General features: G+C 43.5%; 2 protein-coding genes across 3 annotated transcripts in view; one reads left to right on the top strand and one right to left on the bottom strand.

Moving 5' to 3' along the window:
- Nucleotides 1-8469, top strand: part of LOC101078735 (cubilin-like) — a 78500-nt gene extending 70031 nt beyond the window's left edge. Inside the window, exons 38-66 of the mRNA XM_029835161.1 lie at nt 115-186; nt 348-492; nt 582-778; nt 877-975; nt 1093-1254; nt 1392-1463; nt 1625-1769; nt 1859-2055; nt 2154-2252; nt 2370-2531; nt 2669-2740; nt 2902-3046; nt 3136-3332; nt 3431-3529; nt 3647-3808; nt 3946-4017; nt 4180-4324; nt 4414-4610; nt 4709-4807; nt 4925-5086; nt 5224-5295; nt 5457-5601; nt 5691-5887; nt 5986-6084; nt 6202-6363; nt 6556-6600; nt 6694-6838; nt 6937-7142; nt 8293-8469. Coding sequence (XP_029691021.1) covers nt 115-186; nt 348-492; nt 582-778; nt 877-975; nt 1093-1254; nt 1392-1463; nt 1625-1769; nt 1859-2055; nt 2154-2252; nt 2370-2531; nt 2669-2740; nt 2902-3046; nt 3136-3332; nt 3431-3529; nt 3647-3808; nt 3946-4017; nt 4180-4324; nt 4414-4610; nt 4709-4807; nt 4925-5086; nt 5224-5295; nt 5457-5601; nt 5691-5887; nt 5986-6084; nt 6202-6363; nt 6556-6600; nt 6694-6838; nt 6937-7142; nt 8293-8318 — 3797 coding nt within the window. The 3' untranslated portion in view covers nt 8319-8469. The remainder of the gene's footprint in view (nt 1-114; nt 187-347; nt 493-581; nt 779-876; nt 976-1092; nt 1255-1391; nt 1464-1624; nt 1770-1858; nt 2056-2153; nt 2253-2369; nt 2532-2668; nt 2741-2901; nt 3047-3135; nt 3333-3430; nt 3530-3646; nt 3809-3945; nt 4018-4179; nt 4325-4413; nt 4611-4708; nt 4808-4924; nt 5087-5223; nt 5296-5456; nt 5602-5690; nt 5888-5985; nt 6085-6201; nt 6364-6555; nt 6601-6693; nt 6839-6936; nt 7143-8292) is intronic.
- An 81-nt stretch (nt 8470-8550) lies between these two features.
- ikzf5 (IKAROS family zinc finger 5) lies at nt 8551-12313 on the bottom strand. 2 transcript variants are annotated; one of them, XM_003963946.3, is made up of 4 exons: nt 11801-12313; nt 11483-11651; nt 11036-11209; nt 8551-10949 (listed from the first exon to the last, which is right to left on the bottom strand). In XM_003963946.3, exons 2-4 carry the CDS (start codon nt 11613-11615, stop codon nt 9991-9993), a joined length of 1266 nt encoding a protein of 421 aa, XP_003963995.2. In that variant the 5' UTR covers nt 11616-11651; nt 11801-12313; the 3' UTR covers nt 8551-9990. The 2 variants fall into 2 exon arrangements, with proteins under 2 accessions (XP_003963995.2, XP_011601519.2); XM_011603217.2 differs by having other exon boundaries at nt 11477-11651.
- Between the last annotated feature and the right edge of the window lie 9400 nt (nt 12314-21713).

A 21713-nucleotide genomic window follows, 5' to 3' on the forward strand; every position in this document is an offset into this window, starting at 1 on the left:
TCATTGGGGAAGACACCACATTGTGTCAGCAATGTTTGTCTGTTATTCCTGATATAGAGACAGATAATTTGAATTAAATATTATTGAGACCTAGGTAACTGTATTCTTTGATAGATTACTGCCCATCAAGCACTGCATCAAGTACCACACAGGACCTGGGAACCACAGAAACACCAAACACCACAGGTATCGATGGCCATCATGCCACTGGATCATTTTAGTTATAAATATCACATGTTGCATACTTTATTGTGTTTGATAGCTGTTTTATCAGCTCTTATTTTCAGACTGTCCTAATTTACTATTTCTTATTTATTGTTGGTATTTATGCTTCTGAATAAATTCAGGTGCACCGTGTGGTGGCTACCTATATGGAAGTAATGGCACTTTATACAGCCCCAACTATCCATCTTCATACCCAAACAATGCAAGATGTTACTGGTACATCAGGCCAGGACGGAGCATCATAGAACTGGAGTTCTCTTATGTAAAGTAAGCAGCATCGATTGTCCTGGAGGCTCCTGTGATGAGGATGATTATATTTTAAACATTTAATGCAAACCTCTCTTCTTCTTTTACAGCGTTGAGAGTCACTCCTCCTGTAGTTATGATGCTATTTACGTCTATGATGGCTACAATAGTAGTAGCCGGCTTCTGGGGAGATTATGTGGCTCCCAACGTGCCACCTTCCACTCCACTGGTGCCTATCTGACTGTGTACTTCCAGAGTGACAGCAGTGTGACCAGGCAGGGATTCCGTGCTCACTACCGAATAGTGTGTAGGTCCTGTTGGTCCTGTTGCACAATCCAGAGTGTCTATGTTTCTATATATTCTATGTAGTTTCTATTAACAGTGTTTCACCTGTTGTTTCTGCAGCCAGTGGGTCTTGCAGGTTCAACTGTGGATACCAGGTTGGAAACTGTTCTTGTTCTACAAGCTGTCAGTACGGGGGGAGCTGTTGTCCTGACTACAACAGTAAGTATTGGTAGAAGACACAACGACACAGACGATATTCACTTTCCTTCAATGAGAATAACTGTCAAAAAAGTTGTTTGCAATGCAAACCTATATTTATTGTTAATCATCTGACAGATTACTGCGTAAACACATCTACACCGGCTCCCACCACACCAGTCTACCCCTCAGCAACAACTCCACAGCCGTCATGTCGATACAACTGTGGTTCTCACATGGGGAGCTGCTCCTGTGCGAGTTCCTGTCGCTACTATGGCAACTGTTGCCGTGATTACAACTGTAAGTATCACGTAGCTGTAAGCTCATTGGGGAAGACACCACATTGTGTCAGCAATGTTTGTCTGTTATTCCTGATATAGAGACAGATAATTTGAATTAAATATTATTGAGACCTAGGTAACTGTATTCTTTGATAGATTACTGCCCATCAAGCACTGCATCAAGTACCACACAGGACCTGGGAACCACAGAAACACCAAACACCACAGGTATCGATGGCCATCATGCCACTGGATCATTTTAGTTATAAATATCACATGTTGCATACTTTATTGTGTTTGATAGCTGTTTTATCAGCTCTTATTTTCAGACTGTCCTAATTTACTATTTCTTATTTATTGTTGGTATTTATGCTTCTGAATAAATTCAGGTGCACCGTGTGGTGGCTACCTATATGGAAGTAATGGCACTTTATACAGCCCCAACTATCCATCTTCATACCCAAACAATGCAAGATGTTCCTGGTACATCAGGCCAGGACGGAGCATCATAGAACTGGAGTTCTCTTATGTAAAGTAAGCAGCATCGATTGTCCTGGAGGCTCCTGTGCTGAGGATGATTATATTTTAAACATTTAATGCAAACCTCTCTTCTTCTTTTACAGCGTTGAGAGTCACTCCTCCTGTAGTTATGATGCTATTTACGTCTATGATGGCTACAATAGTAGTAGCCGGCTTCTGGGGAGATTATGTGGCTCCCAACGTGCCACCTTCCACTCCACTGGTGCCTATCTGACTGTGTACTTCCAGAGTGACAGCAGTGTGACCAGGCAGGGATTCCGTGCTCACTACCGAATAGTGTGTAGGTCCTGTTGGTCCTGTTGCACAATCCAGAGTGTCTATGTTTCTATATATTCTATGTAGTTTCTATTAACAGTGTTTCACCTGTTGTTTCTGCAGCCAGTGGGTCTTGCAGGTTCAACTGTGGATACCAGGTTGGAAACTGTTCTTGTTCTACAAGCTGTCAGCACTGGGGGACCTGTTGTCCTGACTACAACAGTAAGTATTGGTAGAAGACACAACGACACAGACGATATTCACTTTCCTTCAATGAGAATAACTGTCAAAAAAGTTGTTTGCAATGCAAACCTATATTTATTGTTAATCATCTGACAGATTACTGCGTAAACACATCTACACCGGCTCCCACCACACCAGTCTACCCCTCAGCAACAACTCCACAGCCGTCATGTCGATACAACTGTGGTTCTCACATGGGGAGCTGCTCCTGTGCGAGTTCCTGTCGCTACTATGGCAACTGTTGCCGTGATTACAACTGTAAGTATCACGTAGCTGTAAGCTCATTGGGGAAGACACCACATTGTGTCAGCGATGTTTGTCTGTTATTCCTGATATAGAGACAGATAATTTGAATTAAATATTATTGAGACCTAGGTAACTGTATTCTTTGATAGATTACTGCCCATCAAGCACTGCATCAAGTACCACACAGGACCTGGGAACCACAGAAACACCAAACACCACAGGTATGGATGGCCATCATGCCACTGGATCATTTTAGTTATAAATATCACATGTTGCATACTTTATTGTGTTTGATAGCTATTTTATCAGCTCTTATTTTCAGACTGTCCTAATTTACTATTTCTTATTTATTGTTGGTATTTATGCTTCTGAATAAATTCAGGTGCACCGTGTGGTGGCTACCTATATGGAAGTAATGGCACTTTATACAGCCCCAACTATCCATCTTCATACCCAAACAATGCAAGATGTTCCTGGTACATCAGGCCAGGACGGAGCATCATAGAACTGGAGTTCTCTTATGTAAAGTAAGCAGCATCGATTGTCCTGGAGGCTCCTGTGATGAGGATGATTATATTTTAAACATTTAATGCAAACCTCTCTTCTTCTTTTACAGCGTTGAGAGTCACTCCTCCTGTAGTTATGATGCTATTTACGTCTATGATGGCTACAATAGTAGTAGCCGGCTTCTGGGGAGATTATGTGGCTCCCAACGTGCCACCTTCCACTCCACTGGTGCCTATCTGACTGTGTACTTCCAGAGTGACAGCAGTGTGACCAGCCAGGGATTCCGTGCTCACTACCGAATAGTGTGTAGGTCCTGTTGGTCCTGTTGCACAATCCAGAGTGTCTATGTTTCTATATATTCTATGTAGTTTCTATTAACAGTGTTTCACCTGTTGTTTCTGCAGCCAGCGGGTCTTGCAGGTTCAACTGTGGATACCAGGTTGGAAACTGTTCTTGTTCTACAAGCTGTCAGCACTGGGGGACCTGTTGTCCTGACTACAACAGTAAGTATTGGTAGAAGACACAACGACACAGACGATATTCACTTTCCTTCAATGAGAATAACTGTCAAAAAAGTTGTTTGCAATGCAAACCTATATTTATTGTTAATCATCTGACAGATTACTGCGTAAACACATCTACACCGGCTCCCACCACACCAGTCTACCCCTCAGCAACAACTCCACAGCCGTCATGTCGATACAACTGTGGTTCTCACATGGGGAGCTGCTCCTGTGCGAGTTCCTGTCGCTACTATGGCAACTGTTGCCGTGATTACAACTGTAAGTATCACGTAGCTGTAAGCTCATTGGGGAAGACACCACATTGTGTCAGCAATGTTTGTCTGTTATTCCTGATATAGAGACAGATAATTTGAATTAAATATTATTGAGACCTAGGTAACTGTATTCTTTGATAGATTACTGCCCATCAAGCACTGCATCAAGTACCACACAGGACCTGGGAACCACAGAAACACCAAACACCACAGGTATCGGATGGCCATCATGCCACTGGATCATTTTAGTTATAAATATCACATGTTGCATACTTTATTGTGTTTGATAGCTATTTTATCAGCTCTTATTTTCAGACTGTCCTAATTTACTATTTCTTATTTATTGTTGGTATTTATGCTTCTGAATAAATTCAGGTGCACCGTGTGGTGGCTACCTATATGGAAGTAATGGCACTTTATACAGCCCCAACTATCCATCTTCATACCCAAACAATGCAAGATGTTCCTGGTACATCAGGCCAGGACGGAGCATCATAGAACTGGAGTTCTCTTATGTAAAGTAAGCAGCATCGATTGTCCTGGAGGCTCCTGTGATGAGGATGATTATATTTTAAACATTTAATGCAAACCTCTCTTCTTCTTTTACAGCGTTGAGAGTCACTTCTCCTGTAGTTATGATGCTATTAACGTCTATGATGGCTACAATAGTGGTAGCCGGCTTCTGGGGAGATTATGTGGCTCCCAACGTGCCACCTTCCACTCCACTGGTGCCTATCTGACTGTGTACTTCCAGAGTGACAGCAGTGTGACCAGGCAGGGATTCCGTGCTCACTACCGAATAGTGTGTAGGTCCTGTTGGTCCTGTTGCACAATCCAGAGTGTCTATGTTTCTATATATTCTATGTAGTTTCTATTAACAGTGTTTCACCTGTTGTTTCTGCAGCCAGTGGGTCTTGCAGGTTCAACTGTGGATACCAGGTTGGAAACTGTTCTTGTTCTTCAAGCTGTCAGCACTGGGGGACCTGTTGTCCTGACTACAACAGTAAGTATTGGTAGAAGACACAACGACACAGACGATATTCACTTTCCTTCAATGAGAATAACTGTCAAAAAAGTTGTTTGCAATGCAAACCTATATTTATTGTTAATCATCTGACAGATTACTGCGTAAACACATCTACACCGGCTCCCACCACACCAGTCTACCCATCAGCAACAACTCCACAGCCGTCGTGTCGATACAACTGTGGTTCTCACATGGGGAGCTGCTCCTGTGCGAGTTCCTGTCGCTACTATGGCAACTGTTGCCGTGATTACAACTGTAAGTATCACGTAGCTGTAAGCTCATTGGGGAAGACACCACATTGTGTCAGCAATGTTTGTCTGTTATTCCTGATATAGAGACAGATAATTTGAATTAAATATTATTGAGACCTAGGTAACTGTATTCTTTGATAGATTACTGCCCATCAAGCACTGCATCAAGTACCACACAGGACCTGGGAACCACAGAAACACCAAACACCACAGGTATGGATGGCCATCATGCCACTGGATCATTTTAGTTATAAATATCACATGTTGCATACTTTATTGTGTTTGATAGCTGTTTTATCAGCTCTTATTTTCAGACTGTCCTAATTTACTATTTCTTATTTATTGTTGGTATTTATGCTTCTGAATAAATTCAGGTGCACCGTGTGGTGGCTACCTATATGGAAGTAATGGCACTTTATACAGCCCCAACTATCCATCTTCATACCCAAACAATGCAAGATGTTCCTGGTACATCAGGCCAGGACGGAGCATCATAGAACTGGAGTTCTCTTATGTAAAGTAAGCAGCATCGATTGTCCTGGAGGCTCCTGTGATGAGGATGATTATATTTTAAACATTTAATGCAAACCTCTCTTCTTCTTTTACAGCGTTGAGAGTCACTTCTCCTGTAGTTATGATGCTATTTACGTCTATGATGGCTACAATAGTAGTAGCCGGCTTCTGGGGAGATTATGTGGCTCCCAACGTGCCACCTTCCACTCCACTGGTGCCTATCTGACTGTGTACTTCCAGAGTGACAGCAGTGTGACCAGGCAGGGATTCCGTGCTCACTACCGAATAGTGTGTAGGTCCTGTTGGTCCTGTTGCACAATCCAGAGTGTCTATGTTTCTGTATATTCTATGTAGTTTCTATTAACAGTGTTTCACCTGTTGTTTCTGCAGCCAGTGGGTCTTGCAGGTTCAACTGTGGACACCAGGTTGGAAACTGTTCTTGTTCTTCAAGCTGTCAGTACGGGGGGAGCTGTTGTCCTGACTACAACAGTAAGTATTGGTAGAAGACACAACGACACAGACGATATTCACTTTCCTTCAATGAGAATAACTGTCAAAAAAGTTGTTTGCAATGCAAACCTATATTTATTGTTAATCATCTGACAGATTACTGCGTAAACACATCTACACCGGCTCCCACCACACCAGTCTACCCATCAGCAACAACTCCACAGCCGTCATGTCGATACAACTGTGGTTCTCACATGGGGAGCTGCTCCTGTGCGAGTTCCTGTCGCTACTATGGCAACTGTTGCCGTGATTACTACTGTAAGTAATGACTGAAAGTTCTTTAATGCCTACTTATCCATGTTTAGTCTCTTCATAACAACTGCCAGCTGTGTAAACTACAGTATATCATCCGTCCCATGCATGTATTTGTTGAGGTGTGGAATGAACAAGAGGCCTCAGAATGTAAGGAAAAGAGATGTCAACATCTTCGTTCTCTTCCATTTTTCACAGATTACTGCCAAAACTCAACCACTGGACCTACACCACCAACCACAGGTACACACATCTGCCTACACATCTGTGACTCTTCCACTGTTACATTATTTCAAGACCCACAGCCTGTAACACATCTTCTGCATTCTGCATCAGGAAACAGCTGTGAAAAATATCTGTCTCACTCTGGCACCTTCACCAGCCCGAACCACCCAGGCTATTACTACAGCAATTCCTACTGTACCTGGCAGCTCAGAGTACAACACGACCAAAAAGTCTTCCTGTCCTTTAGATTCATGGAGTGAGCAAATAACATCTCCCATTTTTGGGATCACTAATACTCTCTGCAATGGCTTAAAGATACTTTGTTGTTTTTGTTCATCTTTTTGAAAAAATTAGATTGGAGAACTGCTGCTCCTGTGACTACGTTGCAGTTTATGACGGACCCTCTGTTGGCTCACCATTTTTGGGCAAGTTGTGCAACAAAACCGTGACCTCCTTCCACTCTTCCTCCAACTACTTAACGGTACTCTTCAGGACCGACAGCTCTGTGGTTGCTAGAGGCTTTAAAGCTGAGTTCACCAGCTCTCTGCCAGCAAGTTCAGGTATGATTGAGGAACTGAAAGTGGACAAAATTCTTCCTGTAAATTAGTAGATAAAATTCTGTAGTACTGTAAAATTTTAATAACTGTTATACCTTTGATGTGTGAACAAACAAAATTCATACGCATCACTATGGATCACTCAACCCTAATCCTAAATACTAAACCCTAACCAACCCTCAGTCTACCCGAACCTTACCAGATTCCTAACCCTAAACCCAACTTCTAACTCAAAACCCTAACCCCCTTGAAACCTAGGACTAACCCTAAACCCAACTTCTAACTCAAAACCCTAACCACTCTAACCCAAATCCTATCCCTCACGCTGACCCACTTCAAGCATCAAAGATGAACCATCTCTTTGCAGCCATCACAGCAAGCCAGCTCTTAGTTATTTCAAGTGCTTTGCATGAATAAGACCTTTACCAGGTCAAAACGTCATTTTTCGGGACACTCTTCTATCGTTATTTATACAATTCTGGATGATTTCATTCACTTTAAACATTTAAGGTACAAAAACTTTAGTATTACAAGTAACACCCCCACCCCACCCCCTTGTGCCGCACTACAATGTATTGGCACTGAACTGAAAGCCTTCCCTTGTGTGGTCACACTGCTTCAATGACGCATTACGCCCACTTCTCAGGTGAATCATCGCACAGTAGACAGGTGAGAGAACCACGGCAAGCTAGCTTCTAAAACAAAGCTTCACTGAGTGCACGGCTGCAGGATTAAAGAAAGCAAAGAAACATTAATTAAGAATAGAATCTCACCTCTGCAGTGGTCAAGAGAAGTAATTTCAAAGCATCAAATTAACAGAGGAATGAAAAACACCAGCTAATGCTGCAACAGAAACTCACTCAACAGATGAACCACACAGTTCACAGGGACAAAACACACCTCCACCAAACCAATGGATTGATTTATGTTTTGGCGCACAGCAAAGCTTCTACCAACACGCTTACAGTCTCCTGAATGAGGCGAGAAAGGCAAAGAGGAAGTGACTTGGTCACATGGGTGCTTTTGGACAGGTTGTGTAAAACCCTCTCGTCAATCACAGGACTGTGTTGACATCGGGTCTTAAGGAGCAGAATGATGCCTCCTTATGTGTAATTATGCTTCAGTTGACTGATACCACTCTTTCTTTCATCAGGCTTTAAGAAGAGGAATGAAGAATGAAGAGACCCAGGAGGGGGCCTGAGAGGGAAACTTGCATTTCCATTCATTTTAACAAATGAGATCTGTTTTTCTCTTTCCTGTCCAACATGGAATTGAAGTATATAATCATTTCTTCCTCATGACCTGATTAAAAGCATCATCAAAAGGCAAACTCTTTGTGTTTTTAAGATTTTCATTGTCATGCTCATGAATGAGGATTGATCAAAATGAAATAAAACATAAAACGCAGAAGCTCGGTTAGAAAACACTTTACTTATAAATTAGATTAATTCATAACACAATCAAACAATTTTCCATCCCAGAAGGAAAAGTGATCACCGAAAGGCTGCAACATTCAGCTTTATCTGAGAATGTAATACACAGTGAAAGAACATAAGGCAGCCATTATTGATGCCCCTGTTACTGGTGAGCAGGGTGACAAGAGGTGGTCCTAAAGACATTAACTACACGCTCTACGTATGTTGCTATGCAACAGACAACATTATCCAAGACAAAGAACAATCTTGCTAATGAAGCAGTCCAACTGCAATATGAGTTTGCTTTTAAAGACACAGAACATCTACAGTACTGGACCACTCGGAGTACAAGAAAATACCCTGAAATAAATATTGTCAAAAGGCTTCTACCCACTGCTACAAGGAACTTCTGGGCAAAAAGAAAGAAATCCTCATAACACACAAAATTCTGTCCTAAACAGAGACAGTGGATATCCAAGGGACGAGAACACCCAAAACAGTATTTGGTAAGATGTAATCAGAAGATGCAAATAAGTCAAACAAGGGCACTATGTGATAAACCAACACACATTTACAAAATGCACTTCAGAAAATGTCTCTTTAACACAGAGGTTTGGCCCAGGGTGTACTGTGGTCATGATCTCTACGATTGTAAATACCATAGCAGCACTAATAAAGCAGTAGTTTGGCCACAGACTGGCACCACAGAAAACCAGTCAGGTCAAACTTCATGTAAGGTTCTGGGGTTGTTTTTCTGCCTACTGCAGTCAAAAGATGACTAATATATCTTAATCAATATAATTCCACTCTTTTACACAAGAGATGACAATGTTAGGCACCGCAGAGAATTGGTATTAATGCTTGGAGCACTGCACTCATTTCAACAAGGCTTTTCTGGGCTTCCAAGTCAACACTTTCACTCCTGTCAGTCAGTGAATATCAGCTGGAACCACAGTGCAACTAACAACTGCCTTTTTATTGCCGTCATACTCTTTTTAAAGAGAAAACAGAGTATTTTCTATGAACTTTCAAAACAGGCAAAACTATTCCTTCACTTCGTATTTGACACTGAAAACCTGTACAAAAATGGTGAGTTTCATTTCAGAAAGTGGAAATATCTGCCAGTATCGCTGGCAGATTGCCTGTGTTAGTAACAGAAGTAAAGGAACCATAGATTTTGACTGCGCAGCAAAATGCTTTTCTCTGATATCCTGATCTCTTTAAAGCAGCTGGTAAAAATAAAGTCAACATGTTCAAACACTGATCATCCCTCTGTTGATACTTGAATGGGCACTATAAAAACAAATCTGTTTGAATATAACCCTGTATAAGGACAACTTTGAAAGGAAAGGCTACATCAATGTCAAGTAAAAGATCAATGAATAAAGGTATATTCTAATAAAACAATGCTGTCAGAGAATTTTTCAGTTCTTGGATTACTTGTGCTGCCCTCGAGCAAAATGGCAGGCAAAGTCATACTTGCTCTTGCACTTGTATCCGCAGATGTTGCACTGGAATGGGTTCTCGTAGCCGTGGCAGCCCATGTGTATGGTGTAAAGGATGTTATCTGGGAAATAAATGTCACAGTGCTGGCAGTGATGCAGGACGTGGGGGTCCTGGGGAGGTGCAGACAGGCCATGGGCTGGTGTGCTGGGCTGGCTGTTGGAGATGCTGGGAGTATTTGTGCGTCCACTGTGATCGCTGCAGGGTCCTCCTCCAGGACTGCAACTGCTGTGGGGAGGAGGACGAGGTTCTGGCGTAATCGGGGATGAAGAGGAAGCGTGAGCCATGCTGACTGTCAAGGCAACAGGGGTTGTGGCTGGGTGGGGCTGCTGAATGAGGAAGGGTTTCTCATCAACGACAGACTCTTCCCCTGGAGACATCGGGGGCTGGGACTGGGACTCTGAAGGCAGGCTGGCCAACTGGCCTGCCAGAGTGGACAGTTGATTCAAAGGGTTATCCATAACCATGTCGTGCTGATGGTGATTTTGAGTTGTGGAATGGCCTTCCTCCATAGGTCGACTCTGATTGTCATAGTTCTCCTGACGTAAATGGGGCAGCTCGTGGGAGAAGTCGTTCACATTGTCAGCCTTGTGCACGACCATGGATGGGGGATTGAAGTTGATGAGTAGTCGTCGGCCATAACCTAAGGAGCTGGCCTTTTTCTGTAAAACACTCAGCATCTTCTTGTGGGAAAGTGAGCGAGCGCCCTTCATTGGCAGGAGTTTGTGGCGTCGCCGACGATGGTGTGACAAGTTACTGCGATCGCTGCAGCGGAAAGAGCAAAGCTCACACTTGTATGGTTTCTCGCCCGTGTGCGATCGCATGTGGGCCTCCAGGTGCCGCTCATATGCTGAAGCAAATGGGCACAGGTGGCAGCGGTGAGGTTTCTCTCCTGTTTTTGGAAACCCCGCCCCCCCAAAAGACAGGTTGAGTTTCATATGTTAAGCTCATTATTTTCTACAAATCTTCTCAACTTACCTGTGTGAATTCGGATATGTTCAATGAGCCTAGCTGTGCCTCTGGTGGCATAGGTGCAGTAGCGGCACTTGAGCTTCCCATCATAGGTCCTCTCAAAACCATCTACAAGGATCCCAGAACTGTCCTCCAGGGAGATATCCACTGGAGGATGATCCAGCCCATTCTGACTGCAGTCTGCATACAACGAGACTGGTTATAAATTGTGCTTATACTGAAGCTGGGATCAACATTGAGGTATATGGCAATGCTCTTTCCAGTTTCATTAAATAACAGCATGCAGTCCAATACTTTAGTTATACTTGAGTATAAAATATCAGACTTTCAGATAGAAGGACCACAGAAATTGTGATTTCAATATACAGACTTCAAGTTCGATTCTACTATTCACAATTGTTGACTTTCATTGTGTAATGTGGAAAAGCCAGAGATTGGATTACTAACCATTACCTGGGGGCAGCTCGTCAGCCTCTTTAACGCCGCTAACAGACCCTGATATCATGTTGACATGTTGAGTCTGCTGGCTCAGGTATTCTTGAAAATCCTTCACAAAGTCAAGCGTGTCTGGCTTTTCCTCACTCATTGGTCCAAAGTGATATAAGCGTCCAACCTACAATTCCTGAGGAAAGCAGAGGACTCAACATAACATTAGAATGCCTTGTACTTAGCTATATCGGAAAAGAATGGAATAAAAATAAGTCAAACCGAAGAAAATATAAGGAGCAAAAATGGAGCATAACCAAAACGGCATCAGAGATCTCAACCCACCTTGTCGAAGATGACGTGTTGAAAAATGTAGTATTTTACTTTGCTGATTAAAAACGTTCAACAACCTATTAATAATCCTTTAGGTCCGTAACGGGCACAAGAGGAACCGACGCCTAGCTAATCTATAATCTCCCCAATCTCTGCGATACAACACATTCTTTTCGTCAATTAGTTGTTACCACAGCTACATTAGCCAGTTACACAGGTTAGCCAGACAGCTATCGTTAGCTTATCTAAGAGAAAACATATCTGTCCAATCAAACGCAGCTCATTTGGTTGACATGGTCACAATTCACGCAGTCTCCGTAGTTCTGAGAGAATAATCAATCAAAGTAAACTTCAAATGAATTTAACTTCAGCCGTTTAAGAAACAGCTAAAGAGTAAAGGGAATTTACTAAATCAAAACAATGAACCTGTTGGAGGAGTCATTTAACGCTGGAGCTCATTTTGTGTACCAATAAAAAACGGTCCTAATAGCTCCATGCAACCGAAAACCATGGTTCCGCTTCTTCTTCTGCGTTTTCTTCTTCTTCTTCTTCTTCTTCTTCTTCTTCTTCTTCTTCTTCTTCTTCTTCTCTTCTTCTTCTTCTTCTTCTTCTTCTTCTTCTTCTTCTTCTTCTTCTTCTTCTTCTTCTTCTTCTTCTTCTTCTTCTTCTTCTTAAATCGAGGTAGCAAACTACAATTGCTAAACCGCCACCCTGTGGTCTGTAGTGATGACTGCAATGGCGTTCCGTCTAATATTTAGATGAAATCGCAAAACTAAAAATAAATAAATAGATAAATAAAAATATTCTAAACCGTACATACATAGATCCATTCCTTTATACTTAATCCTGTTTCTCTTAAAAATTCCAAAATACATCCGCTGACCCGATCTCTGGATGTGCTCTTGCCAACTTGTCTAGCATATTTATCTCCAAACACATTTCCTTGAACCCAAAAATGAGCTGGTATCCAAATTTAACAAATATTCTTAATGATTGAATTCAATGGTTCAATGATACTGTTTCATAGTATTCCATACATAGAAGATTCTATTTCCCAAGTGACTCCCAAGTTCTTAAACCTCCTGGCTCTAAAAGTGATTCTCTACACACTACTTATTGGTTTCACTTCCTCTATCCACTGTAATGACATGATTATTGCTTATTAAATCTTTAATCCTCTTCTAATCTCCTTTGAGTGAAAAATAGAACTTTTGTCTGCTCTATTGAAAACCTGAATCTCCAGTTTAATGACCATAATTGCAGCTTGTTAATGGCATTTTCTAAACTTTTAACATATGTTATATTCCTCCCCCTTTCCCATTGTGACGCATCACCAGCAAACAGAGACTTTCCTGTTGCTGAGGCCGATCCTGACCCGGTCACACCACACATTCTCCTCATGGAACGGTACGGCCCTTCACTACAACCCCAACAGTGTCCTAGGGAGCCGTCGATGGCGGCACAGCCAGGTGCTAGTTGACAACTTCTGGTCTGCCTTCATCCGACGTTACCTGCCAGGCCTTTGATCACCGACTATATTAACAGGTTAATGACGTATTCATCCTTTGTGGCAGCTATATACTCTTATGAGATATTAGCCGACTGTTAGGAACTCTGGCAAATATACCATCACTGACCCCTGTAACGCTGAAGCTTCCTAACTGGTCTCAACTCAGAATAAAATATGTAAAAATCCAGTTGGACGTTATCGCACCTTCCTCCAGAAGCGCTGGATTAAGGAAGAATGCTTTGTAACACAGTCCCCCCCACACATTTTTGAAGATAATGAGATTCTTTAATGTTAATGTGAAATGTTTTTTTTTTAAAGTGTTACATGCACGCATATATTCATCCAGTAGACCACATCTTCAAAATATATTTGTTACTGTCATTTGAGCACATCCACTATGACATGACGGCACTAACCTGTGTGACACGACACACTCTTAGATTTACAGCTTGCAATTACATAGAAGTGGAAAACAAGGCCCGGCAATTACATCGCTTTCAAAAGCTGTTGTATAATTTAGTACACTCAATAATTTACCGGTAAGAGCCTGGTGAAGCTCACATTGCCCTATTTATGTCAAAGTTGTGGGACAACTGGGGAAGATGACAAACGATCTAGTTGAGTGAGGCAACTCTTACCACGTTAGTTCTGCAAATGTTTGAGCAAAACAATTAAAACACTGTCAAAAACCTGCCACATACCATATGTTAATACAATGTAATAAAGACTTATAGTAGTTAATATATTATTGAGCTTTATTTAGCCATTCAATTCAACATATTGCCGCTAGATGGCGCACATGCCATTGAAATCGTGATTTTCTATACCCACTCTGCCCATTATGATATAAAACACAAAGGTTGGGATTATTTTAATCACATAGATTACCATTACATCGATAAATGCTTACTAAACAATCAGTCAGTCAGTCCTGCTCACTGTCTGTACTCATGGCAGATAAAGGACAGGAACCGGTATTTGAATCAGGACCACCAAAGCAACCAATTACATCCCCTTCTAACAGCCTGTCCTCACTAATGTTATTTTATTGCAATTTAATTATGGTCAGGTTTCTACTGGAGCTGGTTCCTGTTGAATAATTTACATGCAGCCACCATGATTTGTCAGCTAGGAGAGAAAAGGTGCATATTCAGGGTGTCTCTGTTATTCAGCTGATGTTTAATCATTGAAAATAACAACCACAACAAAACTTTTCCTGCCATTACAGAAAATGTGGCCTTTGATTTGAGGGACAGATTTACAAAGCCTAAAAAATACTAAAGGGAACAGTTGATCAGGCTTGATTTTGCATTAATGACACGTCCACTGTGCAATATATTAAGCTGCTCTTTTAAAGGGCAGTGAGTATAATGAGCACAGGTACTAGTCTAATAGAGCGTAGAGGGCTGGCATTTACACCTAATAATGTTGTGGTCACAATGATGGAAACTTGCAGAAATAACTTCCGTCAGCGTAGCCCTTAAACTGAAATTGTGGCGGATGTCGTGCTACTTTCAGCCATTTAGTTATTGTTTAAGCATCAATCAAAGGTTTAATTCAGTTAGACAATTGCTCCTTTATATTTAGCATTTTGTAAAGGTCTGATTTAAACTCAAATCAAAATGATATGAGTGTGTTGAATATACACACTGGCACTTGCAGAAGGGTTTTGGGACAGCACCTGTCTTTGAGAAGGCTGCAGTGTTATCCACTTGCCCTGCTTCACATTTAAAAAGGCCTGAATCAAAAGGTTCCTTCTCCTCTTAACCGCTTGATTTACAAGCTGTTTGTGGTTTAACGCGGCGCCCGAGACAATAGATTGGCTCCCCTTTCTTGAAAGAAATTGGAATTTAATTTAGAGTCTTAAGCAGTTTTTAAAGACTTGGTGTCATTTGTTGGGCTTGTGTAGAAGCTGCATTAGAGATCAGCCTCCTGGAAAAGCCTTTTAATCCTGGACAAGTGCAACCATAGTAACGGCAGACAGGCACCTCTTGGAGGCAGAGAGGTGAAGGTGGACTTTGACAAGATTTATTCTTCTCTCAGTGCGACTGTTTCTTTCTCCAGGCCCCCTGCTTTGGTGGGGTTGGGGGGTGTATTTGAAAAAGAACTGAGAGGTGGGGGATAGAATAAAGGAGGTATATATTAAGCTTTTCTTTCCTCTCACCACTTAATTTCCTCGCAGCCTCGCCTTGCGCTGTTGTAATGAATGTAATTGCTGCCTTTGATGAGAATGCTATTATCTGGATCACACTTTACATGGGCAAACACGACTGCCCCTCCCTCCACCTCCACCTCCCATTTAACTCGGCAATGAGACCCCCCAATTATGCAGGGAACAAGTGGCTTTTCATAAAGCCAGCGTGTTGCTCTTGATTGGCGAGGCTTGGCGACGGCTACACGTGGACAAAGGATAGATTAGATGTGATATAGGCACAGCGAAAAACCCCATTTCCTTGATTAATTTCCTGCGTGGCTCACAGACGCGGCCCTGCCTCTGCTGGCTGAATCCGTATCTGCCCTTTAAATATAAACTTCCACCTTCTGACAGATTTTGGCTTTATTAAATAAAATCCTCCAAACGTTCGTGAGCCACCATCTTTTTTTGTGTGCATTAATATCCTTCTCATTACACAAACACACGCTGTTCTTCAAATGGACATGCAGGCTAAACAGTCGGCGAATGATGGTGGGAAACAGATATGATAGGACTTTATGAGGCGATGCGCGATAAAGCTGCTGTCACCTTAAGTCTAAGTGTTCCTCTGACTGCCTTATTACCGCCTTAAAGCACCACTCGACACATTCACACAACACCTGGCTCGGATTCTGTCTGAAATATGGAGAACGATCAAATAGACTGTCAGGGTGACAAATTAGACTATTACTCCTCCGAGATCGTCATCCTCGAAATGCATTTGCAGCCATTGTGGCCATAAAAGTGAGGAATTATTCCTCAAAGCCAGCAGGTTCTGGCTGACAAATTGGTGATCGATTCATTTGATTATGCTTTGAGAACATCTCCACAGGACGGGTTCTCCTGCAGATGGTCCACACCGGCTCTCAGATGCCCGCTGGCCCAGCTCTTAAAGGTTTACGCCATCAGAAACCGCCTCCATCCTGGCCGAGCGGACAGAAAAGGAATCGGCCAATATCTCTGAGCACAGTGGCACTGAGGCGGTATTTATCTGATGGTCCCACAACCAAAACCACAGGCCACAAATAAAGAAGATGGTCTAGTGGCTTTTGACCGGCCCGCTAGCGTCTGACTTGAAATGAAGTGTCCAGCTTTGAGTTATCGTGGCCAAACGTCATTTGTACGGCCTGGAAGTGGGAACATTTTTCCAGCTTGTCACTCCGGCTGTAGCTCATTGTCCTGAATGATGCTGCTGAAACCACAGTTGCTCCAATCGGAGGATTTCACGTGCACGGCGAGAGGGGCCTGTAATGGATTAGCCTGTCTGTAGGAGAGAATACGGCATCACGGGCATCTTTAAACACTGCAGCCACCCCGTGTCCTGACGAGTGGAATTAAAAGACCTTATTGAGTCTAATGCTTTTTTAACGAGGGCACTTCTGTAACCTTGGTGTGAAGACTCTTCAAGAAGGTTCGTTTGAGTTATGTGGCCTCATCCCAAAGACTTTTTGTACACCAAAATCACCTGCTTCTTGTCCGACAGTGTTTTGTTGTACATGAATGGTGTTTTGGACCAATATGGGTAAGAACATTTTTATAAATGAGGCCACTGATGTCTTTATGGATCTGTGGGAATAAAGAGCGGGTCGAATCAGACGGTTCCGCTAATGTGAGGACGTTTCAGATTAATGAGGCTCCTGCTCCTTCAGGATATTGATCAAACCCAAACTGGCCAAAAACGATTTACTCCCCTGCTGTAATATTAATGTATTGGCGATCAGAAGCCGTCCCAGAGGTCCTCGGGGATCTAAAACTCCAGCACACTTTGAATTAGCTGTTTAGATTTGATCTCTTAATGGATCCGCTGAAGTGGCTCTCGAGTCGGAGCAAAAAGGGAGCAGAATCGGGCAGGAGGTTTTAGATTAGACCCAATGCCCTTTGAGGATATTGATCAGACCCGATTGGGCCAGGAGCAATCTCACATACTTCTGTGCACTAATATCCATAATTTGTCAACTCTGGGAAACACAATGTCACAATGTTCCTCAGGGCCCCTAAAAACCAAGGAAAGCGAATAAATTTGAGTCAGTTTTAGATCAGATGCTGAGTTTGGTTTTACTGTACAACTACTGTTGGGTTGCTATCACACATAGATTGGTCCTAACAAAATGTAGAAAAACTCATGAAGAATTACTGGAGAATAGAGAAATATGAGAATCAGCAGTTATTATTAAGTAGCTCAATTACTCATAAAAATATTAAATACATTTACATAAGAGTGGAAAATAATGTGACACTGTAAAAACATGTTTTAATGGGAACACTGAGCAGAAAAGACTGATATTCTTTAATGCCACCAGCTTATATGTTAATCATTCCTAGCATTGAGGCATTCATAACATATTCATTAAACTATTTTTAAGCAAAACTTACATTATTAGTCGTGTGTGTATGGTTAAATCACCATGGGAACCTTCTCCCATGGTCCCCTGCTATTCTTTTTGTCCTTTTGTAGCCAGCTTCTAAGTGAGCCAGAGGCCGACAGTCAGGCTGCTGTCAGCTCATTTCATTATGGTTTTTTTTGGAAGAGATCATTACATTTTTTTTGTGTGAGGCTGATTCACTACTGATAATGAGCAGAAATATTCAAATTCTGTAGCCCTGTAGCTCCAGGTTCATCGACCGATCATCAAATAAATACCTAACCCAATTCATAATTTAAGAGGTACAAACCAAGTTTCAGGGGTCAGTTTTCTGCTATTGTCTCTGTAGGTCCTAATTTTAACTGTTATATCACTAAAATATGTCAGTGTGAGGTGTGACGCTGGAAGCTTTGTCTTCGGTCGCCTACGTCTTTCAACGCTGGCTCATTGTCCCACCCGTGTGTGCAGATCGTCTCCAGATATGACATGATCGACAGTTTCAGGCTTCACATCAGTCTCCCTTTCCCTGCGCCGACTCCATATCTGGCCCTCCTGCAGGCGTCGTTAGCCAGACCATGACGGGCGCTAGCTAGGCCATAATGGGAGGGTTGACTGACCCCTGACCCCATATTGATCCCCTGGCTGTGTCCAGCTGGGCCTCCCCAAACCCAGTCAGCTGAAGAGGTGTTTAAAAGCTAACACCCCGGCTCCCTTCCACGCCGCTACACAGTCATTAATTACATCATTTACCTGTGACAGTGACAAACACGCCCGGCCACACGCTAGTTTATTAGGGTCAGTGTATAAAGCCCAGGCCAAACAGCAGGAACGTGCATCTGTGCGTGTGTGTGTGTGTGTGTGTGTGTGTGTGTGCGTGCAGCCGATGGGCAGGGAAAGACCCCATCTCCTCCAGTATGAGTTTATGAGTATGGATGCACGAGTGTGGCTGCTTTGTCCCGCTCTGTCGAGTTCCTCAGTTAAAAGTTTATTTTGATTTATCTGATGTGTTGAAAGACAAAGACACCCCCCCCCCCCCCCCCCCCAACCTGACGTGTTTGCAGATGTAAAGCCGAACTTTCTGCCCAGAACGCTGACTCAGGTCTTTGCCGCTCTTTGTTGACTTTACGCTGCTGGATATTCATTTCCCCCATTTTATGCCGTTGCATTGGCAGTTTTGCTGCCCAGGTTCTAGCTCCTGCCTTCAGTCATCCCTCACTTCCCCCTTTTTGCCAGGGTCTCCCTTCCTTTCCTCTCAATGCGGTATAAGCCCATCGGTTTCCTCTCGCTGTACCTTTCCTGCTGCACACTGCTGTTTCAATCTCAACTCAATCGCCCAGGCTGACCCGCGGACATAAAGAATTGGCTTTAAGGCTTTCCAAATGAAACCAAATCTGCTGCAGGTCACACTGGGGGAAAATAAGCAGCAAATGTAAGTAAGCATGAAATAGTTTTTCATAAATAACCCAAATGACAGCGGCCTCTCTAATGGTGCCAGGGGGCTGTAAAAGAATATGTTGCCAATTTCTCCCCTATTAAAGTGAAATGGAAAGCCAAATACACACCGGCGCTGACGGAAAAGTTGCATACCCGGGTCCATTGGACTGGAGATTGAGAATGTGGTTGGGTATTAGAGGTGGTTGTAACCGGAGGTGCAGCGGAGTGATTGGTGGCCTCATGGCCGAGAAGGAGGAGGAGGAGGAGGAGGAGGAGGAGGAGGAGGAATGCCCCTGCTTCACATCAAATCAACCGGTCAATAACTGCCCCTCTTTCCCGCCTGTGTGCGGCACCGCTCACACCTGCCCCCCCCCCCCCCCCCCCCCCCCCCCCCCCCCATCGGTCTGGGTCGCTTTTCACTTGTTTTTGCACGTGATCATTGTTCTGCTTCCACCGCAAACGTTTGCGAGGTGGGTAAGAGATGCCGTCAATGGACGCAAATCGATGCACAGAATTATGATCTATTCAAAGGATCCTGATTTAAGCCACAACAAGCCCCCCACCCCCCAACCCCCACCCCTCTCGGGGGCCGGGGAAGGGGGGGTCATGACGGCTGTTATTTATTACTATTAAATGGTTCTTTCTCTAGGTTGCCCTCAGGAATATGGGCTTCATTATCATGTGAGGACTTATCAGCATCACACTTGATATATTACAGGATCCCGGAGCTGCTGGTGATGGTCAATGTTTGTTTGTTTCTTTGACACAGCGTTAACTTCATATAAGCAACATTGCCTCCCCACTATATGGACAGACTGCATATGTTAGCATTGTTATCGTACTGTCAGAGACACCAGAGACAATAAGCACACACCAATTTATGTCTGTCACGGGGAGGGGGCGCAGTCAAGCTCACAGGCTCCTGTGTCTCCTGCTTTCATACTCTGACCAGGGACATTTTGGTTCAGATGAACTTCCTGATTGGTTGGGGGTACTTCCTGTTGACCCTATGAAGGGTTAGAATCAGCCACAGGCTCCCTGTTGAGTGGAGGTAAGTGCAGAAAACATAGGCCACTAAAGTGCAATCACTTTTGATTCATTAGCCAATTTATTGATCTGCCGGCGATCGATTCTGGCTCCTTATCGACTCACAATCCTTTGCTTTCCCTCTTCTGTGAGACAAAATAGAGCTGACCCCTCTTTAACCGAGGAGACGATTTTGTTGCTCTTCATCGCGCGCTGTTGTCATGTCACGGCGCCGCAGTGTAGCGGTCATACGCGTGTGTCAGGGGTCAGAGGGTGTGCACGGGGGCTGTGAGGCCGGGGCCTGGGGAGGCACTTTGCTTTGAGGTTCTGCCCCCTTTGCCTGCCTGCTCTCCTCGTCACTGTCAGGGCCACGTGCATGACACCAGCCTCTCTTTAATTATGCAGCAACACGCACAGATCAGCTGACACGACAACATGGTGACAATGAGGGCGCGTCACATTCTTCCTGTGTGAAGACTCCGTGAGTCCAGCCAGGCTGAAGAAATCCAAAAAGTTCATTAATTTTGCTGCATTATTTATTCGGTGTTTTCTTCCTCTTTGCGGTGATGCCAACCTGGGTACAAACAAGCAGAATCCGTACCTAAATATGTTCTCAAACTGTTCCTTCGTTTCTGCTGATGAGTTCACATCAGCCAATGACGTGAATAATAACATGACAACAAGACAAACACGCTCCTTTCTAAAAAGTGAGTCCTCAGCTGAGCAGTTCCCCCACCCGGGTCACAGTGAGATGCTGCCGAGCGGCACTGAATGGCCCCCCTTGATTTTGCAGTTCCAAATGACCCGCGATAATCAGGTCATTAAAATGAGCCCATTCTCCACCACTGACACACTTCTCCCCTCACCTCATCTGAATAACAAATCGGCCGAGGAGTGAAAAGGGAAGAAATCCGACTTTCTCTTTATTTCCAGGTTGACCCCATCTCTATATTTAGGAGTAAAGATGGTAAGGAGCCCGGAGGGTAGAAAAGCTCCTGTCAAAAGTGGCAGCGCCTGTGTGAAAGTAGCCGGTTTTCTTAATTCATCCCCCAGGACCGGATAAGTCTATCAATCTGTTAGATTGGAAAGCCATTAGGTGCCTTGGTTTATGTGTTTCAAGCTGTTAACTAGAGGCTGATTGATTGTTGTTCCTTTGATGGGATATGCTGATCTAATCTCACTGTGTGCACGTTTGCAATAAATTACACAATTCATTTCCCCCATTTAGGGGGTGGGGGGAGGGGGGTCCACACCTCCAGGCATGCCTTCGCTCTGCAGGCAAAAGAGCAGGAAACCTATTTTATGGTGCCATTTAGACGGCAAGCTTTCAGTGATCCCGGCCCTCTGTCTAACCACCCCCACCACCCCCACCTCGCCCTCGTCCCCGCCAAAAAAAAA

This window comes from Takifugu rubripes, chromosome 4 (genome assembly GCF_901000725.2).
Source record: "Takifugu rubripes chromosome 4, fTakRub1.2, whole genome shotgun sequence".
NCBI classification, from domain to species: Eukaryota; Metazoa; Chordata; class Actinopteri; order Tetraodontiformes; family Tetraodontidae; genus Takifugu; species Takifugu rubripes.